The sequence below is a fragment of the Trichomonas vaginalis genome, chromosome IV (assembly GCF_026262505.1).
Source record: "Trichomonas vaginalis G3 chromosome IV, whole genome shotgun sequence".
NCBI classification, from domain to species: Eukaryota; Parabasalia; order Trichomonadida; family Trichomonadidae; genus Trichomonas; species Trichomonas vaginalis.
In genome coordinates, this window is record NC_067206.1 from 32596185 (window position 1) to 32617690 (window position 21506).

Consider the following 21506-nt stretch of genomic DNA (forward strand, 5'->3'; position numbering starts at 1 on the left):
AAGCTTCTTTATCTCTACAACTATATTTAATGGACTAAAAAGTTTGATCGGTTGATCTTGACAGTCAACTAGAGTAAAAGTGACATTATTGAGTTCCCATGGATATGCATCATACCAGTTCTGCAATTCTTTTGCAATGATTGGTTTTCCTGGCAGAAGAAACTCTGAGACATTAAACACTTCTGTACATCACGTTTGTTGAATTTTTTACTCCTGCAATGTTATTGAAGCCAGAAATTGATGATAATGATGACCTTAAGAATAGTTCATTACCGAATGATAAATATGGTGTTGATGGCATTGTTAATGAGAAGTATTCACCATCTTTGTCAAATACTAATGGTAGCTTTGAGTTATACATACCTAATAACATCATTGCTCTATGTGATGCATCAACTATTTTGAAAGTATCTGTGTTTTCTGATGTTATAGAAAGTTTGATTCTACCAAATGGGTCTTGGTTGACAGTAATTGTTGGTTTTTCATCTTGTGTAAACACATTTTTCTGTAAATAGTCTAAGTAGTTATGTTCATCATATTTACACTTATCTTCAAAGTAATATGTTAGAAATAACTCTTCATGAGATGGAGTATATACATCTGGTTCTTTTTCTGCCTTAAATGTTGTGTAATCAACTTTAGTAGATAATGCAAAGTTTGCATATGTATTAATTGACCTCACTCTCATCATAACTTTTGTCGGATGACCCATGTTTGGGTCTGCATGGAATTGGATTGTTCCATAATTGTTTGGATCTGTGGATTGCAAATAATACAGCATTTTTAACAGAATAAAAAAGATGAGCGTTGTTCCATATGCATTTGAGTGTGAAAAGGCTCGTTTAATACAATATGACAAATATACATTAACTATCAAAGAAGATGCATTAGTGTTAAGTAAAGAAGGAGAAGATGATGTAGTCATTGGTGGTTCCACTGATTTAGTACCTTATGATGCATTAAATACTATGATGAATGTTGTCAATGATAGATTAACATCATTAGAGACATTTAAGGATGAAGCAAATTTCTTCGCTCCTGATAAGAAATATATGTTATCATGTATGGCTGATAATGGATTACAAACAACTCGTGAGATAAATATTAATGAAGCATTAGAGACTATCATCTATCATGTCAAACGGTTATTATCGGTTGACCATGGAGTTCATTTTGACCCAAAGTCTACATTGTTTAATATCCCATTCATTGAAAACAATGTATTAACAACTAGAGAAGATACTTTATATAATGCATTAAACATTGCTTTTGCTTATATTTTAGGTCATGAACAGATACAAAATAGTGGTATTGCAATATACTTGGATAAAGTTATGTTAAAGAAACCTTTGACGTTTACTGAAGATGGACCTAAAGCAACTGGTATTGCTGGTGATGGAGTTATTCTCACAAAGGAATACTTAAAGAAACATATTGATGATTTTGTTGAACGACAAGATAATAAAGGTCAGTCATTTAATCCTTTCAGTCTCATTGGTGACCTTGTTAATGCAGGCATAACTGGTGCGGCATATGCTTCATTACAGCACCAAATTAATGCAATATGGGCTTTTCTCGGAAAAGATGAAGGTTTGGATACGTTGAGAAGTACATTCGGTGGTGAGGGAGGAAATTTTCCTGAAGCCGTCAACGATTTTGTTGACAATGTCCAAGATGCAGCTGAAAAAGTAACACAGTCTGGAAATAGCATAAGTCGTCAAGGGCATCAACTACTTGATGAAAATGCGATGGAGCTATATGATCTGTCAGAAGGTATTGGCGAACCTATGTCTGACAACTATATTGAAGAAATAATTACTCAACGAGTTAATGATGGTTGGGATATATTGCGGGAAGTTGAGTTACCTTTACTAAGAAGTGTTGAAGAAAATAAGGAAACTCTACTTGATAAATTGACAAAAATAGTGCCTGGTTTCAAAGACATTCTGTATCAAAGTTTTAAGATTATGATATTAAATAAACTAAAGTCTGATGGTGATAATTTACATGACTTAACAATGATTATGCTTGCTGAGATAACAAGGAAAGTTGACGACAACAAAAATAATGCAGGAAGAACTGCACTTGAGATTGCAGACAAAGCCGACAAATCTTATGTTGATACTGAGATTGCAAAGAAATTGGACAAAGGTAATGAGATGACATTTGATATAATACATGGACTCACAAAGAAACGACAAACGGGTGAAGTTATATTAAGACCAGATGGAACTGAAGAACATGTGGAAGAAGAGTTTAAGGATAAAGTTAACTTCCCTGATGGTGTTAGTTCTGGCTCAATTGTGTATAAAGGTGAAGAATTAATCAATACATTTAGTCATATATATAATGAACTAGAACAACAGCGAACAGTAACGAACTCACTAATAGGTCACACTCATGAAACATTTACAACCGTTAGAGCAGATGACATAATACTGAACTTTGACCTCGGTTCAAAAGCTCCTTTACCAAATCCAAGCACTAGTGTAAGAGATACACTTAATAGTTTAGATAGTAAATGTACGAATATTGAAGGACATGTCAGAAACTTTGAAGCATATGAACTACCAGCAATGCTAGACAAGAAAGCTGATAAAACTTATGTGGATGAACAGATAAAGAATGTGAGTGATATGAAGACAATACCTTTCATTACTGAAGAGTTTGAAGTGAATGAAGCTTATGATGTGAGTGAATATTTTACTAAAGAAGCTGAGGATGAAGATAGTCGCCTTTATAAGTACACAAGAAAGAAAGGTTATATTACTGAAGGTTCATATCATTATGACCCAATGTATACTCAAGAAACAGGTAACATTAATGTCAATGATGAAACATTTCATGCATACGATTATTTTGCAGACCCTTCATTATTTACACCTATATTTAACCTCAAAGTTACTAAGAAAACATCATTAGAAACACTAATGATGCAGAAAATATACCCTGTTGGAAGTATTTATACCTCTATGAATAACACATCACCTGAGCAAATATTTGGTTTCGGTAAGTGGACTCAAATTGTTGACCGTTTCTTATACTGCGCTAATTCATCTAAAGAGATTGGTGGTTCTAAGAAAATAAGTGTGGATAATTTACCTTCACATAATCATAGGTTCAGTGCAACAACATCTACAAATGGAGAACATACACATTCGATGACAAAAAGAGGTTATACAAATCTTGCTACAGGTTCTGATAGGCAAGGTATGAATAGATATGATATCACAGATGACCCTAGAGATGTTAGTACAGGTATTTTCTGCGGATCTGCAGGAAACCATACTCACACAGTAGCTGGAATCACAGATACAACAGGAAAAGGTGTCAACTATATGCCTCCATTTATGACTGTTTATTGTTGGTATAGGAGTGAGTAAAAATATATGTTATTATATGTGTTATAATATATTTTTATTATATATGGGTTTACATGTCAAAAAAATCTGGCACGTAAAGTTTACATTTTTTAATGGCTTAGAACAAAGCCACACTCGTGCCAAAAGCTCCTGAAGAGAACAAAGCCAAGGATGATGTTAATTCGTCATCCTCAGAAGAAGAGGAAATACCCATGGCTGCAAAGAGAGAGGTCAAGATCAAGATCCCCGATCCCCAAAAACAGACAGCAAAGAAGACCGGACCTCCTGCTACTCCAAGAGAGCTTCTACTTGCAACAAGAGTCAGGGAAATGACAGCTCTCTTGGAGAAACAGGAGATCACGATCGCTGATCTCAAGGAATCACAGAAGAAGGTTAAGGAACAAGTTCGGAAGAACCAAGAGTATATTCGTTACCTTGAGAGGAACAATGGCTCGTACGCAAATAGAATCAGTGATCTGATCTATGAGAAACAATGCCTCGGTGACCAAGCAGACAACTGGCATTCCCGGTGCCTTTACGCAGAAGCGTGCCTCCAACAATTAAAGAAGTGTATCAGAAATTTAGCGAACGATCTCTGATCCCTCCTCTAAACCACGAATAAACACCTAATTTTACTACTATAACTCTTTTTTATACTCACATATATAGTCTCACACTCATATATACAGATCACGATCTTTGTGATCACAAAGGTCGTCCTCAAACACATAAAAAAAGAGTAAAGTTATTAAATGAATGTTTATTCTGAAGGGATTTGATTTGTTGAGTTTTCTTAGGTACTGTGGTCAACAAGATCTTGATCTTGTTATCATTCTTTATCCTCCTCTGAGGATTGGAGGTTTATTATAAGTACTTCCTCTTTTTCTGTCTGAACATCTCCTTCCTCCGTTTGATCATCCTCTTCCTCTGTTTGATCGTCAACAAGTGGCTTCTTTCTTTGTTCTATTGCATACTCGATCATTTTCATTGTTCTCTTCATTCTTTGTATTTGCGAGTATTGCTTACTTATAATGTGATCTTGGTTTCTTATGATCTTTGTCATGATCTCGATCCTCTTCTGGATCCTTTGTCTCTTATCTGTTGGAACATCATCCATATCAATTGGTGCGAATAAGAATCCCCCAGTTGTACGTCTGGCTGTTTCTTCGCCACTAAAGGCACGTCTCATTATGGCGTCCATAATAATTATGACACTTTTTTCTTTCTCAATTATACTATATAATAATAAATGTAGGCATTATATATTGTGCGTGCCCGTGTGATTGCAATATGGTCCCATTGTGTCGGGACCGCGTGCTGGAGGCACACGGGCACGCACAATGTATTACTGTACTTTTGCTTGCATCATGACCGAATAATGACGTAAACTATCACAGTATAGTTTGTTATTATATGGCTATTAACAGATAACAATAATATTTTGATACAATAAGTCATAGTATTAGAGTTTCATGCTAATTATTTTTATTCTCCACACATATAAGTTGAATAAAGGTGGAATGTAATTTTGTACTAAATTTCTTGTGCAAATGTGTTACATTTACAGAATTAGCCTCTCTATAAGTCTACAAAATCGAAATTTCAAATCAAGTTTTCGTCTCATTCGGTGTCAAAAGATCTTAAGTATCATATAAGGTCAGGTAAGTGGGGCTTCCAGGCGCGTTGCGCCCTCTAGCCCCGAAGATGTTTAGTATAAATGAAGCTTTTATTCGGAAAATTGTTAGTCTTCTGGTGTGAATTCGGAGGACTCTTCTTGGATAGAGTCTTGTATTTCCTCCTCCTCTTCTTCCTCCTCCATTGCTTCTGGGAAGAAGCCTTCTTCTGGGTCGAAAACATTATATAATGTGTAATTGAATGACACATTATATCTTTCTTTGAGTTCGCTCCTGACAAAGAACTTAGTTCCAGGAATACAGAAGACTTCTGTGCGTTGGAAAAGCTGATGTCCTGGAACGAATTTGGCAATTAGAGACTTCTTTTTCCGAATTGTTCAGGAGTTTTCATGACGACAGTAACAACATCTCCATCTGCGAGGTCTTGTTGTTGTTCGGAAAGGTAAAGAGCAATGATATGAATGGTTGCTGCGTTGAATTCGAGAAAGTCGAATTCAAATTGTGTTGTCGTATAACATTCAAACCATTTTGTACGGTTGTCTCCGAACTCGTCAACGTATTCATCTTCGTCATATCCATAACTCAAGACTTGGAATTCGGCAATTCTCGTGTCGAATGACCGTTGGATGTAACGAGGAAGATTTTGACGAACTTGGTATAAAGTTCTCAACATTATAAGCTTAGTAAATGTTGGAAAATACTGAACTAAGACATCGCTAAGCTCAATTGGACTTGGAATTGTCTTAGTAAGTTCAATTGAACTAGTAATTGCTTTGTTCAGAACTTCACAGAACTGAGTATTGTATGTAGCGTCTGGTTGTGTGTTTTCTTCGGCGTCTTTGAGATATTTAGAGCAAATTTGTTGAAGAATTTCTCTTAATTCGCTGTTAGACTTTTTGGTGGTTATTCTAACCGCTGTGCCGGTTCTTGGAGGTTGTGGGGCTTTGGCTTTGGTTAGCGGTTGAGAATTGTTAATGTTTGAATTGTGGTTAACTGACCAAAAAAGACAGATATTTAAATATTTGAGATGAACCGTTTTCGTCAACGGTAACACCCACTATTTTTTTATTTTATTTAATAGTTACCGTTGGAAAAACAGTTTATCTCAAATATTGAATGAATTATAAACGTTTTTTGTTTTCTATATATACTTTTTTGTCCAACGGTAAAACTTTTTTACACAACGGTTTTTGAGAGTCGTCTCCGTTGACTTTTTTGTAGAGCACTTAAAATAGTATAACTTTGTCCGGACAAGTAAGGGTCTATCATCGCTACAGGAAAAGTTACAGGCGTTCCAAGGAAGTATACTTTGAGAAGCCTTTCCCCCTTATAGAATGAGATAGGACGGTTATTTTACAAAACTGACAACACGTTGACCGAGTAGTTTTTTGTGCTGAACAAAAAGTGTCATATAAACATCTGTCAAAAACCGCTTTTTAACTTCACTTAAAATGCCACGTAAGCTACGTAAGAATATACGTAAGAGGAAGGGAGCATTGAAACATCCAATAGTAAAACTGACACCACAACAACAGTTGCAACAACAAATGATGAATGACCCCACTATGTTGCAACAAATGTCAAGCAACCCTATGCTTTTAAACCGAGTTATTGGTGCACAGAGTGGAGGTTTAAGAGCGGCACTTTTAGCGAAAATGGCAGGCTATGGTGGAGCTGCAGACGGAACAGCTTATAACCCTCAAAGTCAAATGAATTTGAGTTCACTCAAAAATCAAATAACAGATGTCAAAAAGTCAAACATAGACATACAGAAACAAATAAGTGAAAACGAAAAGAAACTAGAATATGACAGACACACAAAGAAACTCAATGAGTTAAACGTAGAGAAAAAGAAGAAAGAAGAACAACTGAAAGAACTAAGTACAGAGGAATATGCGAAAAAAGTGTCCAGAAAAAGCAGCAGAAGTAGCAAAAATGGAACAAGATGTTATAAATTTGAAAAACCATACTACTCAATATAAAGTACTGAAAGATGAAGAGATAAAACAAAAAGCCATGAAGACATATATGGATAGCGATGAGTATAAAAAAGAAGTTGAAGCAAATGTAAAGGCAGAAAAGCTTTTACAGTTGCAAAACCAAACCGTACAGTATGAAAACTTAGCACAAGAAAGTAAAAATAACGACGCAGCCATGCAAAAGGCAATGAAAAGCGCAGATATTATAAAAGCTAATAATGACTGGTTAGATGCCCAAGCCAACGCTAAAGCAGCCCAACTTATAGGGTCAATAAGGACAAAAATACAAGCGGATGAAGACAGTTCAAATGAAGCTTTAATGAATGCTGACTTTAAGAATGCCTTCGAAGCTCTTCATAGTAAGGTGAAACTAGTGAACGACTTCTCATCTGGAAAGAAACTGAAGTCTGAAGGTTTCGACAAAGAGTTAAGAGAGGTAGCACAAAATATGACGAAAATAACAGATGCAGCAACGAGACAGGCAGTTCAAAGTGCCTATGACGCCGTTAGAGCAACTGTTGTGGAAAGTCAAGAAAAAGAGTTACAACAGACCAAAACAGACCTAGTAAATGCTTTCTTAAAAACGAAAAGTCAGGTAGGACATTATGCTGCAGATGGAACATATGTGCCAGCTGGTGGAACTTATATACCACCAAACCCTCCAAGAGAAGCACCTGCACCAGGACTACCTAAAACATTTACATCGTCACATGGACACAGACACAGGCATGCACCAAAACAACAACCAACACAACAACCAACAGTTCAAAATCCAGCACCACAACAACAACCAAAACCAACAGTTCAAAATCCAGCACAGCAACCAACAGTTCAAAACCCTGCACAGCAACAACAACCAACAGTTCAAAATCCAGCACAACAACAACAACCAAAACCAACAGTTCAAAACCCTGCACAACAACAACAACCAAAACCAGCACAACAACCACCTACACAACCAGCACAGCAACCAACAGTTCAAAACCCTGCACAACAACAACCACAAACAGAGCAAGGACATAAAAGAAGTAGAGAAAAAGGAAACCAAGAATTCTTAAAAATGCTTAAGGAAGATTATGGTTACCCAGATACTCTTGACTTTAGTGACAGATATAAAGAAGCTATTAGAAAGTTCAAGGAAGGAAATACTGACCCGAACCTATTTAGCTTTATGGTTCAGCACCAAATGGGATATAATTTCAAACCTGGAAAATACAAGCTCGCTAAGGGATATGATTTAATAGCATATCATCCAAATGACATGACTGAATTTACTCCGAGATATTTGGTGTCAGAGATAAATGATAATTCAACTCTCTTCATGAAACGCGTAAAAAATAGAGACGGAACGAAAGAAGAAAGGTTTATGAGTCCGGATGACTTAGATAGGGAACTTGTTAAAAACGGTCTCGGAATATATGAAATGCCAGCAGATGAGGTACAAGAAACTCCACAGGAAGAAGTTCAGATACAACCAGACATGGAAGAAATAGTTCAGCAACAACAGCTAGAAGAGCCTGAAGGAAACGAACAAGTCCCTCCTTTGGAAACTAACTTCACAGAACTAGATGAAGATTTGGAACAGCCGAAAAATCTTGACCCTCAACAAGAGTATGAGGTGAATATGGAATCTTTCCAAGAGTCTAAGAAAAATTCGGCTGACATAGTAGAAGAAATATCGAAAAATGTTCACCGACATACAAAAGACTCCAACATCAGATGAAAATATTCAGCATAGAATGGAAGTACTGAAAGAAAATGTACGCAAATACAATAATCCTTTTTACTTACGACCATATAACGTTCAATCTTTGGCTGAACTCGGTGAAAATAAAAGGTTAAATTTCAACAAAACATATAGAAATGAAACATTGTTTAAAGTTCATTCAGAACCTAACCAATATGGAAACAAACCTACTTTTGTTTCTGCAGACTATGGAACTACAATGAGATGGGGTCATAAAGCTAATCAGGATAGGTGGTTCATAAACTTACAACCTCAATTCCAAGAAGTTGTAGACGCAATGGAAGTGAATGGTGAACCAGATATAACGGGTATTTTCAGCGCGGCTTTAATGCCATTGAAAGATATGAAAGATGCAGATATTTTGGACCAGTATGAAATGAACATGGCTGAGGGAAATATAACACCTGACGTTCTAGAACATTTATCTCAAAGAACTACACAGAACCATAGAGATGGTATATTTGGTGAAGAGTTTAGAAAGAGAGTTAGGGAGAGAGAAGGAAGAGAACCTATTGTACATGACCTTGCAAACGAAAGTTTGCAAAATGTCATAAAAACTTACTTTGCAGACAATGAAATGAGAAGGGATGAATATTTAAGAAAACTCAAATGGACAGTACCAAATGAAATGTTAGTATTGAAAAACATGTTCCATGACAAAATAAAACCAACTACAGAAATAAATGATGCAAGACTGAAACATTGGGTAAAAGCTTTCCCATTCACAAAAGATATTATTGGTTACATGGAAAGAAAACCAGAATGGCTACAAAAACATATATTTGGAAACGAGCTTATTCCATATGGACAAGCTCTGTTTGAAGAGCTTGAACCGGAAACTCAGGAAAGAGTCATGCAAACAATACGCGAAGACTCAAATACAAACTATGACAAAATCTTTCTAGGATATAGGTTACCTGAGATGGGCGACCAGAGCCCAAAGGCAAAAAGGACATGGGAAATTTACAACATACTAGGTGAACATGAGGCAAAGATGCTACAACTTGAAGCAGAGGGCAAGTTACCAAAAGCGACACCAAAGAAGAAGAGAAGAGTAGAACAAAGTGAAAGTAGTGAAGAAGTAACTTCATCTAGTGAAAGTAGTGGCAATGAAGGAAAAAAGAAGAGTTAAAGATTCAGTTAAAAAACTCAGTCAGGAAGAAAGTAAAGCTTGGTCCGAGTGGGTTCTATTATGACATATAAATCCAACTATTCTATATTTTTACCCATATGAAATGTACGCCGCTCAGAATATAACGCCAACAGTTTTGGATGCCATGAACGGAAATGTTTCCGAATGGTATAACGAATGCGACAATGCCATTAGAAGGTCAGAAATAGTTCCTGGAACTTACGAATATACAACTGCTGTTTCTTATGGAAACGTAGGTGAGTTTGGAGAAGGTTCTTCAACAACAGTAGATATTGCTTGCGACAGGTTTCATATTATTTCTATTGACAACTCATTCTTATACGTGGAACAAGACATTGAAATAAAACCTTCTGCCAAGTTGTCTGACAAGAAAGGTTGCAATGGAATTTTCTATGTCGGATACCAATATGCTCCAGAAGTTTTCATGGGAATAAGATATATTCTAACTCTGACTTAGTTCAAACAGTAACATGGGCAAACTATGAATGGTTCGCTTTGAGAAACTCAGTACAACCACAAGCTAGAGAACAAACAGACCAGTATGCAACTATTGAGAAAATAAGAAGACTTGACCCTAACGTTCCAGGGGTTTATGTTAACCTTTCTGGTTCAGATGGAACTGCTGCCACTAAAGTAAAACTGAAACTTAGAGTTCCTTTGTCATCTTTCCTCATCTTCAGGTTTTTAAGATACTTACCAAACTGGGCAGGAAAAATTTCTATTGAACTTACTCCAAGCAAAATAACTTAGTCATTGCACCAACACAAGACCCATTCACTATTACAGACGTAAAGGGAACAAATCAAACGTCATTCGCCGAATTTTGCAAAGACAAAGTTGACTTAGACTTTGGTTTCTCAAACTTCAACAATGAAGTAAACTATTATTTTCAATGCTGCTGGAACTGCTTGGGACCCAGTTAAGTTCACATGCGAACAGTTTGAATGCAAGAGAATAGAAAGCAGACTTGCAGTCTATATGTTGGACCCAGATATTTCAAATGCTTTAGCTGCCAAATATATTGCAGTTCCACTTATGTTCCCTATACACCAAATATCTGTCAAAGACTTTGCAGGTGAAGTTGGAAACCAAAAATCCAGGAGCCGCAGGTGCAAGAACAGATATTGCTTTAACAACTGCAATGAAACATGCAGATACTATGTTTGTACTGTTCAGACGAAACTATAAAATGACTATTCTTGTTTCTACAACCCTGGTATTAAATATCATATAAACATAGATGGCAAATATTATCCAAGAGAAGAATATTCTACAGTTGAGGATATGGAGGTCATACAACTTGACATTAGATGCTATGAACTTTAACAACAACTTCACAACAACCATTAACCCTGAAATGCAAAATTCTATTATGCCATATGTGAAAGTATGGACTCATACAGGAGGTCAAAAAAACTCAATATACAAATGGAGACCGTTCAAACTTTTGGCTTGGCATTCCATTTGCTGACTCAGAAGACTTTATGGTGGTATTTCAACTGTTGGTACAGTTCAAATACAATATACTGGTGACAGAGACGGTCCAGATGAATTGAGAGCAAAGAAGTTTACAAAACCAATAGCACTTTTCACGGAAGATGCTCTTTTGAAGATTCGTTCGATGAAACCTGCTGGGGCTCCTCAGATTGGCATAACGACAGCTTCTATCGAGCAGATTTTGGCAGCAGGTCAGTAAGTTGTTCTTGAACTGACTTCTCTCCGTCAAATATTGACAGTACGCCAGTTTTGACATAATATTGTATTATAAACTTTCCTTTAGTAATATCTGTAAGTTTTGAAGTTATATTTTTGTCTGCTTCAAGAACTTTCACCATTTCAGTTATACCAACTTTCTTTGCTTTATTATGAAAATATTTAGGTTCAGCAAAAGACTGCTATTCTATAACATTTTCCATTGTTTGTGTAAAGAACTATTCTGTCAATGTATTTGTATTGTTTGTGAGTATAAACTTTGTTCTGCTTCAATTCAATAAGATATCCGAATACGTCCATCTTTTTATTCTAAGTAAAATGTCATTTCCGAAAAATAGAAGCGTAAGTGTTTCAAAAGGTTTAATGGCGGTGGCAGATGTGAAGTTAAATTCACCAACTCAAACAAACAGTCAAAGTGTTGTTGTCAATGTCAAAGACAGAGATGTTGAAGTGGGGAAACCATACGAAGACGAAGATGTATAACAATTGTTCCTGTAAAAGAACCAACATATCCTGAAGTTAACAGAGACTTAAGTTCTGTTGCAGATATTCGAAACGACTACCAACAACTGAAAGACAAACTTCAAACTCAGGAGAAGATTTGTCAAGCTTTAAGTATAATGTTAAACTTGGTCGAACACAACCCTGTAAAAGTGAACTCATATGTCATTGCACCTCATGAAGTTTTGAAAGAACTATTGAAACTTTTGACAGAGGCAGACGATATAAACATCAAAGAAATAGAACCCGACATTAGTTGCTGTGGTGTTTCATATAATGTCATTGACAAGATATACGTTATGAAAGGAGGTGAAACGTTGAACTTAAAGTATAGTTTCCCAGACGTTATAAAAATATTTGACGACCACAACATTTCATTAAAATTTATTTGCTAAGTAAATGGCAGAAGACATAATGGTTTATACTATTACGACTAAAAACCCTGAGTCATATAATTCTATAACAACAAACTTACAAAGTCCTCAAGGACGATATTGTAAACTAACCTTAAACACAATGACGACTAAAGCCTGTTTTGCTCTTTTGACACCAGAAGACTTTATTGTTGTGAATGGTAAAAAATACTCCTTTGAAGATACTTACTCAGATATACCACCAACAGGTTTTGTTGACTTATTTAATACTTTAAGTACGGGTGTAACATGTGCTGCAACTAGAGCAGGTTTTATTATGTTTGGATGTCCGACTGAGTTTACTATAAACGATATGAGCTATAATACAAAACTTATTTCTGGTTTTTACTACCAACAGTTTCCTATAACAGGAAAAGGTGTCATACAAGGTTTGTCTATTCCATTGACATTAAGCACACCAATCTTATATATTGTTTCAAACTTAGGTTCAAAGTGTTATTCGAATGTCGACAGAAACTATTATGACCAAAAGATACTTATGCGTATAAACAATACTTTCTCTGCTGGTTTGCCTATTGTTCATTCGAATGCAGAATTTTCAACCTTAGTGAACTCAAACACTTTGGCAAGTATAACGTTGACATTAGTTGACGCAAACTTTGTTCCTGTAAAACTTTTATGTCCTATGTATTTGTCAATGACGGCAGAAAGTTTCGAATTGGAAGATGCAACTGGTGAAAGTATTGTATTACAAGAACAACTTCAACAACAAATAGCTCAAGAACACCAAATGCAACAAATGGAACAACAAAGTCAAGAATAAAAAAATAATTTTTTTTTATTTTTATAAAAATGTACAGAATAGATGTTTCAGATTTTTATGACTTCCAAGCATTCAGAAATATGTGTCCATTTAGAGAATATAACAAAGCAGTCGAGAATTTGAAACGTTTAGTCATTTATGTTGACTCTGCCCCAGAATGTTATGTCATGAAAGAATGGGATGTTGTTTTTAACAAACCAAGAGCAACAATAGTGTCTGAACAAGAATGTAGACAGAAACTTAAGAAAATAAAAGTCGTACAAGTTGGCATGAAGATGTTAGATGCTTGGGATATCTTATTGTCAAAGTTAGAAGATTTTTCAGTTCGTGGTATAAAGTTTTATACACCTTCTCCAAACTTCTATTCTATCTTCACTGGATATAAATATGAACAAGTAGAATGGAAAGAAAATATTATAGAAGCTTGGTTAGACCATGTCAAAGAAATTATATGCAATGGAAACGAAAGAGTCTATGAGTATATCTTATGTTGGTTTGCAAATATCTTACAACATCCAAGTGCTAAAAATGAAACTGCTCTCATTATAATTGGAAAACAAGGAACAGGTAAGAACACATTCTTTACAGATATCTTATGCAAACTATTAGAAGGTTATTCGAACCCTAATATGACAAACTTAGAAAACATCTGCGGTAAATTTAACTCTTCAATTGAGAATATGAAACTTATAGTTTGCAATGAACTTCAAAGTATAGATACAACAAAAGTTTTGAACTCAGATGCTTTGAAGAGTCTTATAACAGACAAAGTTGGAGTTGTTGAAAGAAAGTATAAAGACCAAAGAGTTTGTGAAAATGTTGCAAACTTCATTATGGTTTCAAACAATGCTGTTCCGATGAAGTTAGAAAGTTCTGACAGAAGATATGTAGTTGTCAGAACGTCAGATTCTCATATGCAAGATACAGAATATTTTGACGACTTAGCAGAAACTTTGACATCTGACTTTTACAACCACTTGTTCTCATATTTCATGACATTAGATATTTTTAAGTTCAATCCAAGACAAATTCCACATACCGAAGAGAGACAAACATTGTTAGAAGCAAACAAGAGTGTATATGAACTGTTCATAGAAGAAAGCGACTTTGAGTGTTTAGATGAAAAGTCTTTATATGATGAATATAAACAATATTGTCAAGAGTATGGTTATATGCCAGCGTCTAAACGAACATTCTTGGCAAATGTCAAAAGTCTTTTAGACGTACAGAATGGTGTATATACAAAGAAAATTTTTTCTGAGTAAATTTTAAAAAAAATATTTTTTTATCCGATAGAAAAGATGACGAAATATATTTCAGTAAACAAGTACATGTCAGGACTTAAAGAAGAACTAGACCCATTCACATATTTGAATGTTTACTTCTACCATTTTGAAAAGTCTTCATTCAGCAAAGTTTGGAACATCGAACCAGTTAAGTTTGCTGTTGTGACTAAAAATGGTGCGAAATTTGAAGACTTAGACATAGAAGGTTTGTTAACAGTCAAAGAAAGTTTTGACAGAAGGTTCTCAAACCTTAAAGAAGGCAAAGCATACAAACTTGTTATACCTTATGAACCAAAAAAACAGACGACTATGAATATTATGAGTCTAAAGTTGTAGAAGTTCAAGGTAAATTGGGTAAAAAGATTTTAGAGTCTAAGCCAGTGTTTACTCCTAAAGAGGAAGAGAACATTGACATTGACCCAGAAATGTTCTTAAAAATTTTATATTTTACATGTCAAATTTCTTTTTCTCTGGAACTGGTTCAGGTTCATTCTTCTCTTCTTCTTTTTTCTCTTTCTTTTCTTTCTTCTTCTTTTCTTTCTTCTTCTTTTCTGGTGGAGATATGTCAAATTTCTCAGAACCATATCTATGTAAAAGTTCTTTGTCCTTTAATAGCTCATCTATTCTGTTTTCTATTTCATCTTCAAGAACAGCGCATGTGTCTTCTTTGCACTCTAAGAACTTTTGTTGGACTTCATCTTTCCAATCGGCGTCATCTCTGTCAACAAGTCTGTCATTGACAAATTTTAAGACTGCTCTTTGTAATGTTTTATGGTTCTTGTCATATTCCCAGAAACAGAACTTTAGAACAAATTCACCTTTCTTGTTGACACTATGTAAGATTTTATGGTCTACAGATGTTTTGCTGTCAAAAAGCTTGTCTCGAATATAGATAGCGAAATCGCTAGACTTTTTCTAAAAGATAAAAATTTTAATTTTCTAAAAATATGTTAGAAAAAAATTTGCTGACATTGACAAGAAATTTGAGAATGTTTTAAACAAGAACAAGAGGAAGTTAGAAAATGCTCAGATAAAGCCTATACATGACAAGTTCTTATTTGCTCAGAATGGTATAACAGGTCTAATTGCACCACCTGGGTCGGGTAAGACTTTCACTTATCTTAAAATGGCTGCACAACAACAAGAACTAGATGAGAAGAACCCATTCTATGAGTTAGTTGTTATTTGTTCGACTTCTGGTCAATTTGACCAAACCGTCAATTCGTTCAAAGATATTATAAAGAAGTCTAAGTTAGTATGTATAAAGGATACTGAGTTGTTAGATTGGATAAAGAAGTACCAAAGAAGGGTTTTGAAGTACAATGCTATAAATGAGTATATAAATTCTAAGTTTAAAGACCCAAATGAGGAAATGCAGAGAATATTAGAGAAGAAACACTTCAGAAACAAACAGAAAGAGATAGAATACATTTCTAAGAAATTGCAATCTTACGATTGGAAGACTTACCCTCATAGGTGTCTTCTTATCTTAGATGATTTCGCCTCTCATCCTTTGTTAAAGAATAGAGAACAAGATATGTGTCGAATTCTTAAGAAGCTCAGACACTTTAACATCTCAGTCGTAATATGTGTACAGACAGCAAAGAGTTTAAGTAAGGATGTTAAAAGAATATTTACTGACATAATACTTTTCCCCGGATTGTCCGAAGACGATTTCATGGAACTTATGAAAGAGTCCATGGCAGGTAAGTTTGACAGACATGAACTCTGGGAGAAGTATAAAGTCATACAAGACCCTCATACTTCTTTCAGAATTCATATCTACGCAAACAAAGTTCAAATTGTAAAAAGTCAAGCTTGAAAAATCTAAGTGTTTAGTCTTAGTAAGATGGTAGCTTCTTAAAGCAAATACCATTGCTGAGTTTTATGTACGTGAAGAGAAGTACAATGAATTCAATTACGAGTACAATTGCAATGACAACTAAGGCAACTATTTTTGTCTTTTGCCAGCAAGGGTACTTCTTCTCTTCCAATGGTTCGGCAGAACTATACTCACTCATGAGAAATGCCAAAACGGTTTAATAGAAAAAGTGTCATTTTTTTCATGTCCGAAGACTCGAAGGTGCAACACTTCCAAAATACCGACGAACTCAGAAGAGCAGCATGGCAGTATGTTCTTGACAACTTCTTTGAGTTCTCCAGGTACACCTTGGAAAATGCTGAAGAACTCCGACACAGAGAATTTGGAGAAATTGCACTCCAATACTACCTTGACAAACAAAGGGTAAATTAAGACTAAAAACTTAACGTTTAAAAAGTGACATTTTTATGAGCTCCGAGTCACCGAGAAAACTTGGTCAGATGTTAGCAGCTTACTTCCCTGAGGAGGATGGAAGCGTTACATACATCAGGTTCAAAAACAACGAACCTGGAATTGCGTACCAAATTCGCAATTACATGACCATGGAAGAGTACGAAAGGTTTCTACAAGAGAAACCAGCTCTAAACAACTCAGAAAAGAAAGAGTAAAAAGTTTAATTCGTAATTGTTTATTTTTTTACTTGTAAGGGCAAGCTGCAAGTATGAAGTCGACTATCTCCGTCTTTGTTTTGACGAGCTGGACGGCTCTTGCGAGTACGCCTGTTTTGCGGTCTCCAGCTGGTGTCTGACCTTCGTAATTGCGCATGTTCTTGAGAGCTCCAACTGTAAATGGTTGTAGGATGAAGAGTCTCTCAGACTGCTTGAGGTAGTCTTCACGGTCACGAACCGAATCTGTGGTACGAGTCGAATCGGTCGATTTGAGGGAAGAGACTGAAAGCCTGTCGTCTTCCATTGGAGCTGTAGCATACTCTTTGCGTAAGCGGTTCAGACCTTCTTCGAAGTCTTGGTCTCTCTTCGATTGAGATTGGAATTGGAATTGCTGAGGTGGAGCTTGCTGGAACAACCAAGGGTTGGGGAAGTAAGGCATAGGCTGAGGAGGGTAGTTCGGGAAGCCTTGTGGTGGGTAGTAACCTTGAGGTGGAAATTGGTAGTAATTCGGAGGTACTTGCTGGAACTGAGGTTGCTGAGGAGACTGTTGTGGTTCTGCAGCTTTCGGTTCTTCTGGCTTTGGAAGGCATTCAGGAAGAGGAACGTCAGTCATCCGTTTGTGTCCTGTCGGAAGGAAAAATTTTTCCTGTCGGATGGAAGAACTTTTTCTGTCGGAAGGAAAAACTTTTTCTGTCGGAAGGAAAAACTTTTTCTGTCGGAAGGAAAAACTTTTTCTGTCGGAAGGAAAAACTTTTTCTGAAGTTCGACCAAAAAGTTCTCAATTTTCGAAAATTTGAATGGTTTACGGACGGACAACTGGAAGAGTTCTTCCTGTCGTCGGGAAAAATTTTTCCCTTTGTCGGGAAAATATTTTCCTGTCGGATGGAAGAACTTGGAATGCAAGAAAGACTTGACGAGGCAATTTACCTAATTGAAATTAACGACTGCGTAAAAGACTACTTGCGCAAGGTAATGAAGCCCAAGGTCAAGTTCATCACTATTTCTGGAAGGTCTACACTTCAGCTCGAGACTTCGACTGGAATTCCAATTCAAATACCAGACGGGACAGCCTACGATGGCATAAAGGACGCCAAAAGAGAAGCTCTTGTTAAGTTCCTAAACAAACGTCCTTGGATAAAAATACCAAACAAGGAGAACCCCATACCCCATATGAAATTGGCAATTCAGTCTCTCCTTCACTTCTCTGGTCAACCATTCTTTATAACTACAGAAGGCGACATTCAGCCAGTTCAGTAAACATCTCATTTTAACTCACTTTTTTATGTTTTTACTCACACTCGTACTCACCAGGTATGAGTACAACTATTTCAACTGTGAACCTTGTATTGACCGGTCTTCCTGTAAATGCAAGTTTGGTCAATACACAGTTTATGGTGGCAAGAAAGACAGTGGGGAATGTTATTCTGACATCTGTTGTTGCGCTCGAGAGAGAATTGAAATTCCAGACCCAACTCCAACAAGAACTCTCAAGTTGCCAAAGACTCATGTGAAGAAGAAGTCATATAACAAAGCACTTATAGCCATCTATATGGCACGTTTAGAGTAAAAACATTTTTTTTCATTTTTTGAATGAAGCAAGTTAAATTCGTCCCACACCAATCTCAATGGACCGATGAAGAGTTTCAAGCCATGGTTGAAGGCGTTGAGAACGACATAGACGGCGAACTTGAAGGAGCTCAAACCACAATTGCAACCAAAATTGCAGAAGTCAAGGAACAGATAGCTCCACTTAAAGCTACCAAAGCTACTCTTGACCTCATGGATACTTACCGTTTAGAAGTAAAGAGTGGAATAAGACAATTAAAATTGAAACTTCTAAACTACGAAGCTATACTCCAAAAGTTAGCAGAAATGAGAAGACTTTACCAGAGCTACTTACATGTAAGGGACTTACCTTCAAGCAGTCCGACCAAAGCTGAATTTTCTGACATTGTCCCAATTTTGTCCGAAAGTCAGCTCAGATGTTTTGAACTGCTCCCAACATATCCAGAATATGAAAATTTGCCTGAACTCTTTCGGTTCCTCAAAAAACGTTTTTTGGTTCTCATGTTCGAAACTTTATCGGAAGAGACAACAAACGTTCAGAAGAAGAGCAAGATATTATCTTAAACTTGTTGTATGACTTAACTGTCATAACCAGCTTTTTGAAGTAAAACCGTCATTCTCAAACCACTTCATTTTTTCGATGTCCGAACAAGCACCGAAGCCAAACTCAATGGAAGATGTCCTTTCAAGGTTGCCAGACAAGCGGCCAGTTCAACTTCAAATTATGAATTTGAAAGCTCATCTGACAAACACCATTAAGACTCTCCAAAGTAGTCTTATGACAGAGATGACCAATCTCAAAGCCGATGTCCTCATGAACCAAGCTTCCAATGAGAAAGTCCTGAACGATTTCTCAGAATCGTTGCGCAATTACGAGAGAGAGAACCGAGACCTTGCCAGACTCATCTACCGTTTCTTCGAAGAGATAGACGCCATCTGGAAGGTACTCGGAAAGGACAGAACATGCAACACCGTACTTCGTGAGTACCAAATTGAAGAAGGAATTGTCGAGGAAGAAGAAGAAGAGAAACACGAAGAAGAGGAAGTTTGGGCAACCCTTGTTGCCGATGACGCTTACGAAATTCCCCAACCCTACCCATACCAAATCCGCAACAAGGAGACAGGCAAGGTTCTTACCCCAGTCCTCAACAACTTGGGACACTTGAACCTTAACCTTCGGAATCGCGGTTCAATCTCCATGGGCAAGCTTGTCGCAATTCAATGGGTTCCAAATCCAGACAAGAAGACGAAGGTCAGACACATTGACGGTGACAAGCTCAACAACCATAAGGAGAACCTCGAGTGGTTCTAAGAGTAAAAAAATTATTTTAGGGGGAAACCCCAAGTAAATTTAAGTTTTTATTTTTGGTATTGGTACCAATTTTGGAATGTAAAGACCACATCCCAACCTCTGTACGTGAGTCTTGGGTCCACGTCTAAGACCCTTCTGTAGCAATTCCAAGCCCGAGCAAATTCAATTGTCAACCACTCGTCTCCTCTGTAGTCTTCAATCCATTCTTTGAAGAGACGGTTGAGTTCGAGCCTGGAATATCTCTTGCCTGGGTCCGAGACCAACATTTGGTTGAACTGGACGAAGCGCTCAGGGATGTACGCCATTAAAAAAAATGTCACTTTTTTGAAAAACGTTTTTACTTCATGCAATGTTTTATTTCTGTGCCATCTTCAAGTATGCCCCAATATTTCCTTTTCGATATTACATGAACTTCGGAAAATACCTTATCTAGCTTAAAACAGCCCATCTTTTCACCGACTAAACCCATTTCAATGAGTTTGTTATAGCCTTCTTCGTTCGTCATGAGTGCGTCAATGTTCTCATAGTAAACCTTGACTTTCGATTTGACTTCGGAGAAGAATTTGTTGTACTCGTCAAGGACTGCCTTTGCGAACTGAGGGTAAGACCAATGTTCGACAATAGGTTTTAATGTGGTTACTAAGCCACTTTGACCTTGAGTGAATTCGTACTTCAAAACAAAAGGAGAAAACCTTTCAACAAAGTTGTCGACCTTCTCATAATGTTTACTCTTCATCTCTTGAGGTTTCTTAATGGAATATCCCCATGTCGAATTCATAAGCAATTTGAGTGTCATTGCAAGTTTGGGGTTTGAAGCTTTCCTAATATCATACAGTTGTTGTATGACTTTTCCAACTGTATAGTTCCTTCCCGGGAACTCACCATCTTCGTTTGGAATTCCAGTCGGAATATATTGGACAAACCTCATGTATGCAGCGTTAAGGTCGACATAGTATATCTTTTCATCTGAGTCGAACTTGTCGCAACCAATTGGTCCAGTTTGTGGAAATTCAAGTGAGTCTCTTATCTTCTGAGAAACTTCTCCTGTTATCTCATAAACATCGTCGAAGCAACCTGTTTCATATAAAACCTTCTGACCTAACTCAGATGCTCTCCAATACAATTTGACGTCAATTGGATGTCTCAATGGAAGTTTGTTTATAGCATCTTGAAGTTCTTGCAACCTCATTGGAAGTTCTTCTGGTTCAGGTTGGTATCCGAACATACCAACTCCTTGTGGAACTGTGTACTTCTTTTGTACTAGAACTTTGTCTGGAACAACTTTTGGTCTTGCTAACAATGAAAAGTTTGTTTCGTCTTTTGGTACAAAAGTTTCTGTCAGCTTGTCATCTGGAATTGGTTCCAACAAACCTTTCTCGAAAAGAATGTTTACAGCTCTGACAATGTTGCACTTACTTTTACCAAAGAATGGGTTTGTAAGACTTTCGTTCAACATGAAGTGGTTGTGGACAATTACAATCTTCAACCATGGTAAGTCTTTGTCAACAACATAGTCGTCATGTGAAGAACCTTTAGCTGTAGGTATGTTGACTCGGATATTGACAT

General features: G+C 36.5%; 16 protein-coding genes and 3 pseudogenes across 19 annotated transcripts, besides 3 other annotated features; 12 read left to right on the forward strand and 7 right to left on the reverse strand.

The window, feature by feature from the left end:
* Positions 1-3374: part of a mobile genetic element that runs on past the window's edge.
* Positions 173-781, reverse strand: TVAGG3_0209410 (uncharacterized protein; the record flags this gene model as incomplete). The annotated part of the gene is made up of 1 exon (XM_051226593.1): positions 173-781. The coding sequence occupies one exon, from the start codon at positions 779-781 to the stop codon at positions 173-175; it is 609 nt and encodes a 202-aa protein (XP_051111579.1).
* TVAGG3_0209420 (keratin-associated protein family) lies at positions 801-2676 on the forward strand (the record flags this gene model as incomplete). Its single annotated transcript, XM_001301417.2, has 1 exon — positions 801-2676. A coding segment is annotated over one exon (1876 nt), but the record flags the coding sequence as incomplete, so codon positions are not given.
* A 200-nt stretch (positions 3375-3574) lies between the features above and the next one.
* TVAGG3_0209430 (uncharacterized protein) lies at positions 3575-3961 on the forward strand (the record flags this gene model as incomplete). The annotated part of the gene is made up of 1 exon (XM_001301418.1): positions 3575-3961. One exon carries the CDS (start codon positions 3575-3577, stop codon positions 3959-3961), a length of 387 nt encoding a protein of 128 aa, XP_001301419.1.
* A 230-nt stretch (positions 3962-4191) lies between these two features.
* TVAGG3_0209440 (uncharacterized protein) lies at positions 4192-4563 on the reverse strand (the record flags this gene model as incomplete). The annotated part of the gene is made up of 1 exon (XM_001301419.1): positions 4192-4563. The coding sequence occupies one exon, from the start codon at positions 4561-4563 to the stop codon at positions 4192-4194; it is 372 nt and encodes a 123-aa protein (XP_001301420.1).
* Positions 4564-5348: 785 nt separating this feature from the next.
* On the reverse strand, positions 5349-5669 carry TVAGG3_0209450 (uncharacterized protein; the record flags this gene model as incomplete). Its single annotated transcript, XM_001301420.1, has 1 exon — positions 5349-5669. One exon carries the CDS (start codon positions 5667-5669, stop codon positions 5349-5351), a length of 321 nt encoding a protein of 106 aa, XP_001301421.1.
* Positions 5670-6447: 778 nt separating this feature from the next.
* On the forward strand, positions 6448-7004 carry TVAGG3_0209460 (annotated as a pseudogene). The gene has a single exon. A coding segment is annotated over exon 1 (557 nt).
* A 1860-nt stretch (positions 7005-8864) lies between these two features.
* Positions 8865-16630: a mobile genetic element.
* Positions 11952-12484, forward strand: TVAGG3_0209480 (annotated as a pseudogene). Its single transcript has one exon. A coding segment is annotated over exon 1 (533 nt).
* On the forward strand, positions 12489-13286 carry TVAGG3_0209490 (uncharacterized protein; the record flags this gene model as incomplete). The annotated part of the gene is made up of 1 exon (XM_051226594.1): positions 12489-13286. The coding sequence occupies one exon, from the start codon at positions 12489-12491 to the stop codon at positions 13284-13286; it is 798 nt and encodes a 265-aa protein (XP_051111580.1).
* TVAGG3_0209500 (uncharacterized protein) lies at positions 13625-14551 on the forward strand (the record flags this gene model as incomplete). The annotated part of the gene is made up of 1 exon (XM_051226595.1): positions 13625-14551. A coding segment is annotated over one exon (927 nt), but the record flags the coding sequence as incomplete, so codon positions are not given.
* On the forward strand, positions 14588-15006 carry TVAGG3_0209510 (annotated as a pseudogene). Its single transcript has one exon. A coding segment is annotated over exon 1 (419 nt).
* Positions 15020-15484, reverse strand: TVAGG3_0209520 (uncharacterized protein; the record flags this gene model as incomplete). Its single annotated transcript, XM_051226596.1, has 1 exon — positions 15020-15484. A coding segment is annotated over one exon (465 nt), but the record flags the coding sequence as incomplete, so codon positions are not given.
* TVAGG3_0209530 (protein of unknown function, DUF4106 family) lies at positions 15699-16394 on the forward strand (the record flags this gene model as incomplete). Its single annotated transcript, XM_051226597.1, has 1 exon — positions 15699-16394. The coding sequence occupies one exon, from the start codon at positions 15699-15701 to the stop codon at positions 16392-16394; it is 696 nt and encodes a 231-aa protein (XP_051111583.1).
* A 264-nt stretch (positions 16631-16894) lies between the features above and the next one.
* TVAGG3_0209540 (uncharacterized protein) lies at positions 16895-17062 on the forward strand (the record flags this gene model as incomplete). Its single annotated transcript, XM_051226598.1, has 1 exon — positions 16895-17062. One exon carries the CDS (start codon positions 16895-16897, stop codon positions 17060-17062), a length of 168 nt encoding a protein of 55 aa, XP_051111584.1.
* A 28-nt stretch (positions 17063-17090) lies between these two features.
* TVAGG3_0209550 (uncharacterized protein) lies at positions 17091-17675 on the reverse strand (the record flags this gene model as incomplete). The annotated part of the gene is made up of 1 exon (XM_051226599.1): positions 17091-17675. The coding sequence occupies one exon, from the start codon at positions 17673-17675 to the stop codon at positions 17091-17093; it is 585 nt and encodes a 194-aa protein (XP_051111585.1).
* Positions 17676-18344: 669 nt separating this feature from the next.
* TVAGG3_0209560 (uncharacterized protein) lies at positions 18345-18629 on the forward strand (the record flags this gene model as incomplete). Its single annotated transcript, XM_051226600.1, has 1 exon — positions 18345-18629. One exon carries the CDS (start codon positions 18345-18347, stop codon positions 18627-18629), a length of 285 nt encoding a protein of 94 aa, XP_051111586.1.
* Positions 18630-18652: 23 nt separating this feature from the next.
* Positions 18653-19192, forward strand: TVAGG3_0209570 (uncharacterized protein; the record flags this gene model as incomplete). Its single annotated transcript, XM_051226601.1, has 1 exon — positions 18653-19192. One exon carries the CDS (start codon positions 18653-18655, stop codon positions 19190-19192), a length of 540 nt encoding a protein of 179 aa, XP_051111587.1.
* A 76-nt stretch (positions 19193-19268) lies between these two features.
* TVAGG3_0209580 (HNH endonuclease family) lies at positions 19269-19940 on the forward strand (the record flags this gene model as incomplete). The annotated part of the gene is made up of 1 exon (XM_001286373.2): positions 19269-19940. One exon carries the CDS (start codon positions 19269-19271, stop codon positions 19938-19940), a length of 672 nt encoding a protein of 223 aa, XP_001286374.2.
* Positions 19941-19987: 47 nt separating this feature from the next.
* TVAGG3_0209590 (uncharacterized protein) lies at positions 19988-20245 on the reverse strand (the record flags this gene model as incomplete). Its single annotated transcript, XM_001286374.2, has 1 exon — positions 19988-20245. One exon carries the CDS (start codon positions 20243-20245, stop codon positions 19988-19990), a length of 258 nt encoding a protein of 85 aa, XP_001286375.2.
* Positions 20246-20277: 32 nt separating this feature from the next.
* Positions 20278-21129, reverse strand: TVAGG3_0209600 (DNA/RNA polymerases family; the record flags this gene model as incomplete). The annotated part of the gene is made up of 1 exon (XM_051226602.1): positions 20278-21129. One exon carries the CDS (start codon positions 21127-21129, stop codon positions 20278-20280), a length of 852 nt encoding a protein of 283 aa, XP_051111588.1.
* A 201-nt stretch (positions 21130-21330) lies between these two features.
* Positions 21331-21506: part of a mobile genetic element that runs on past the window's edge.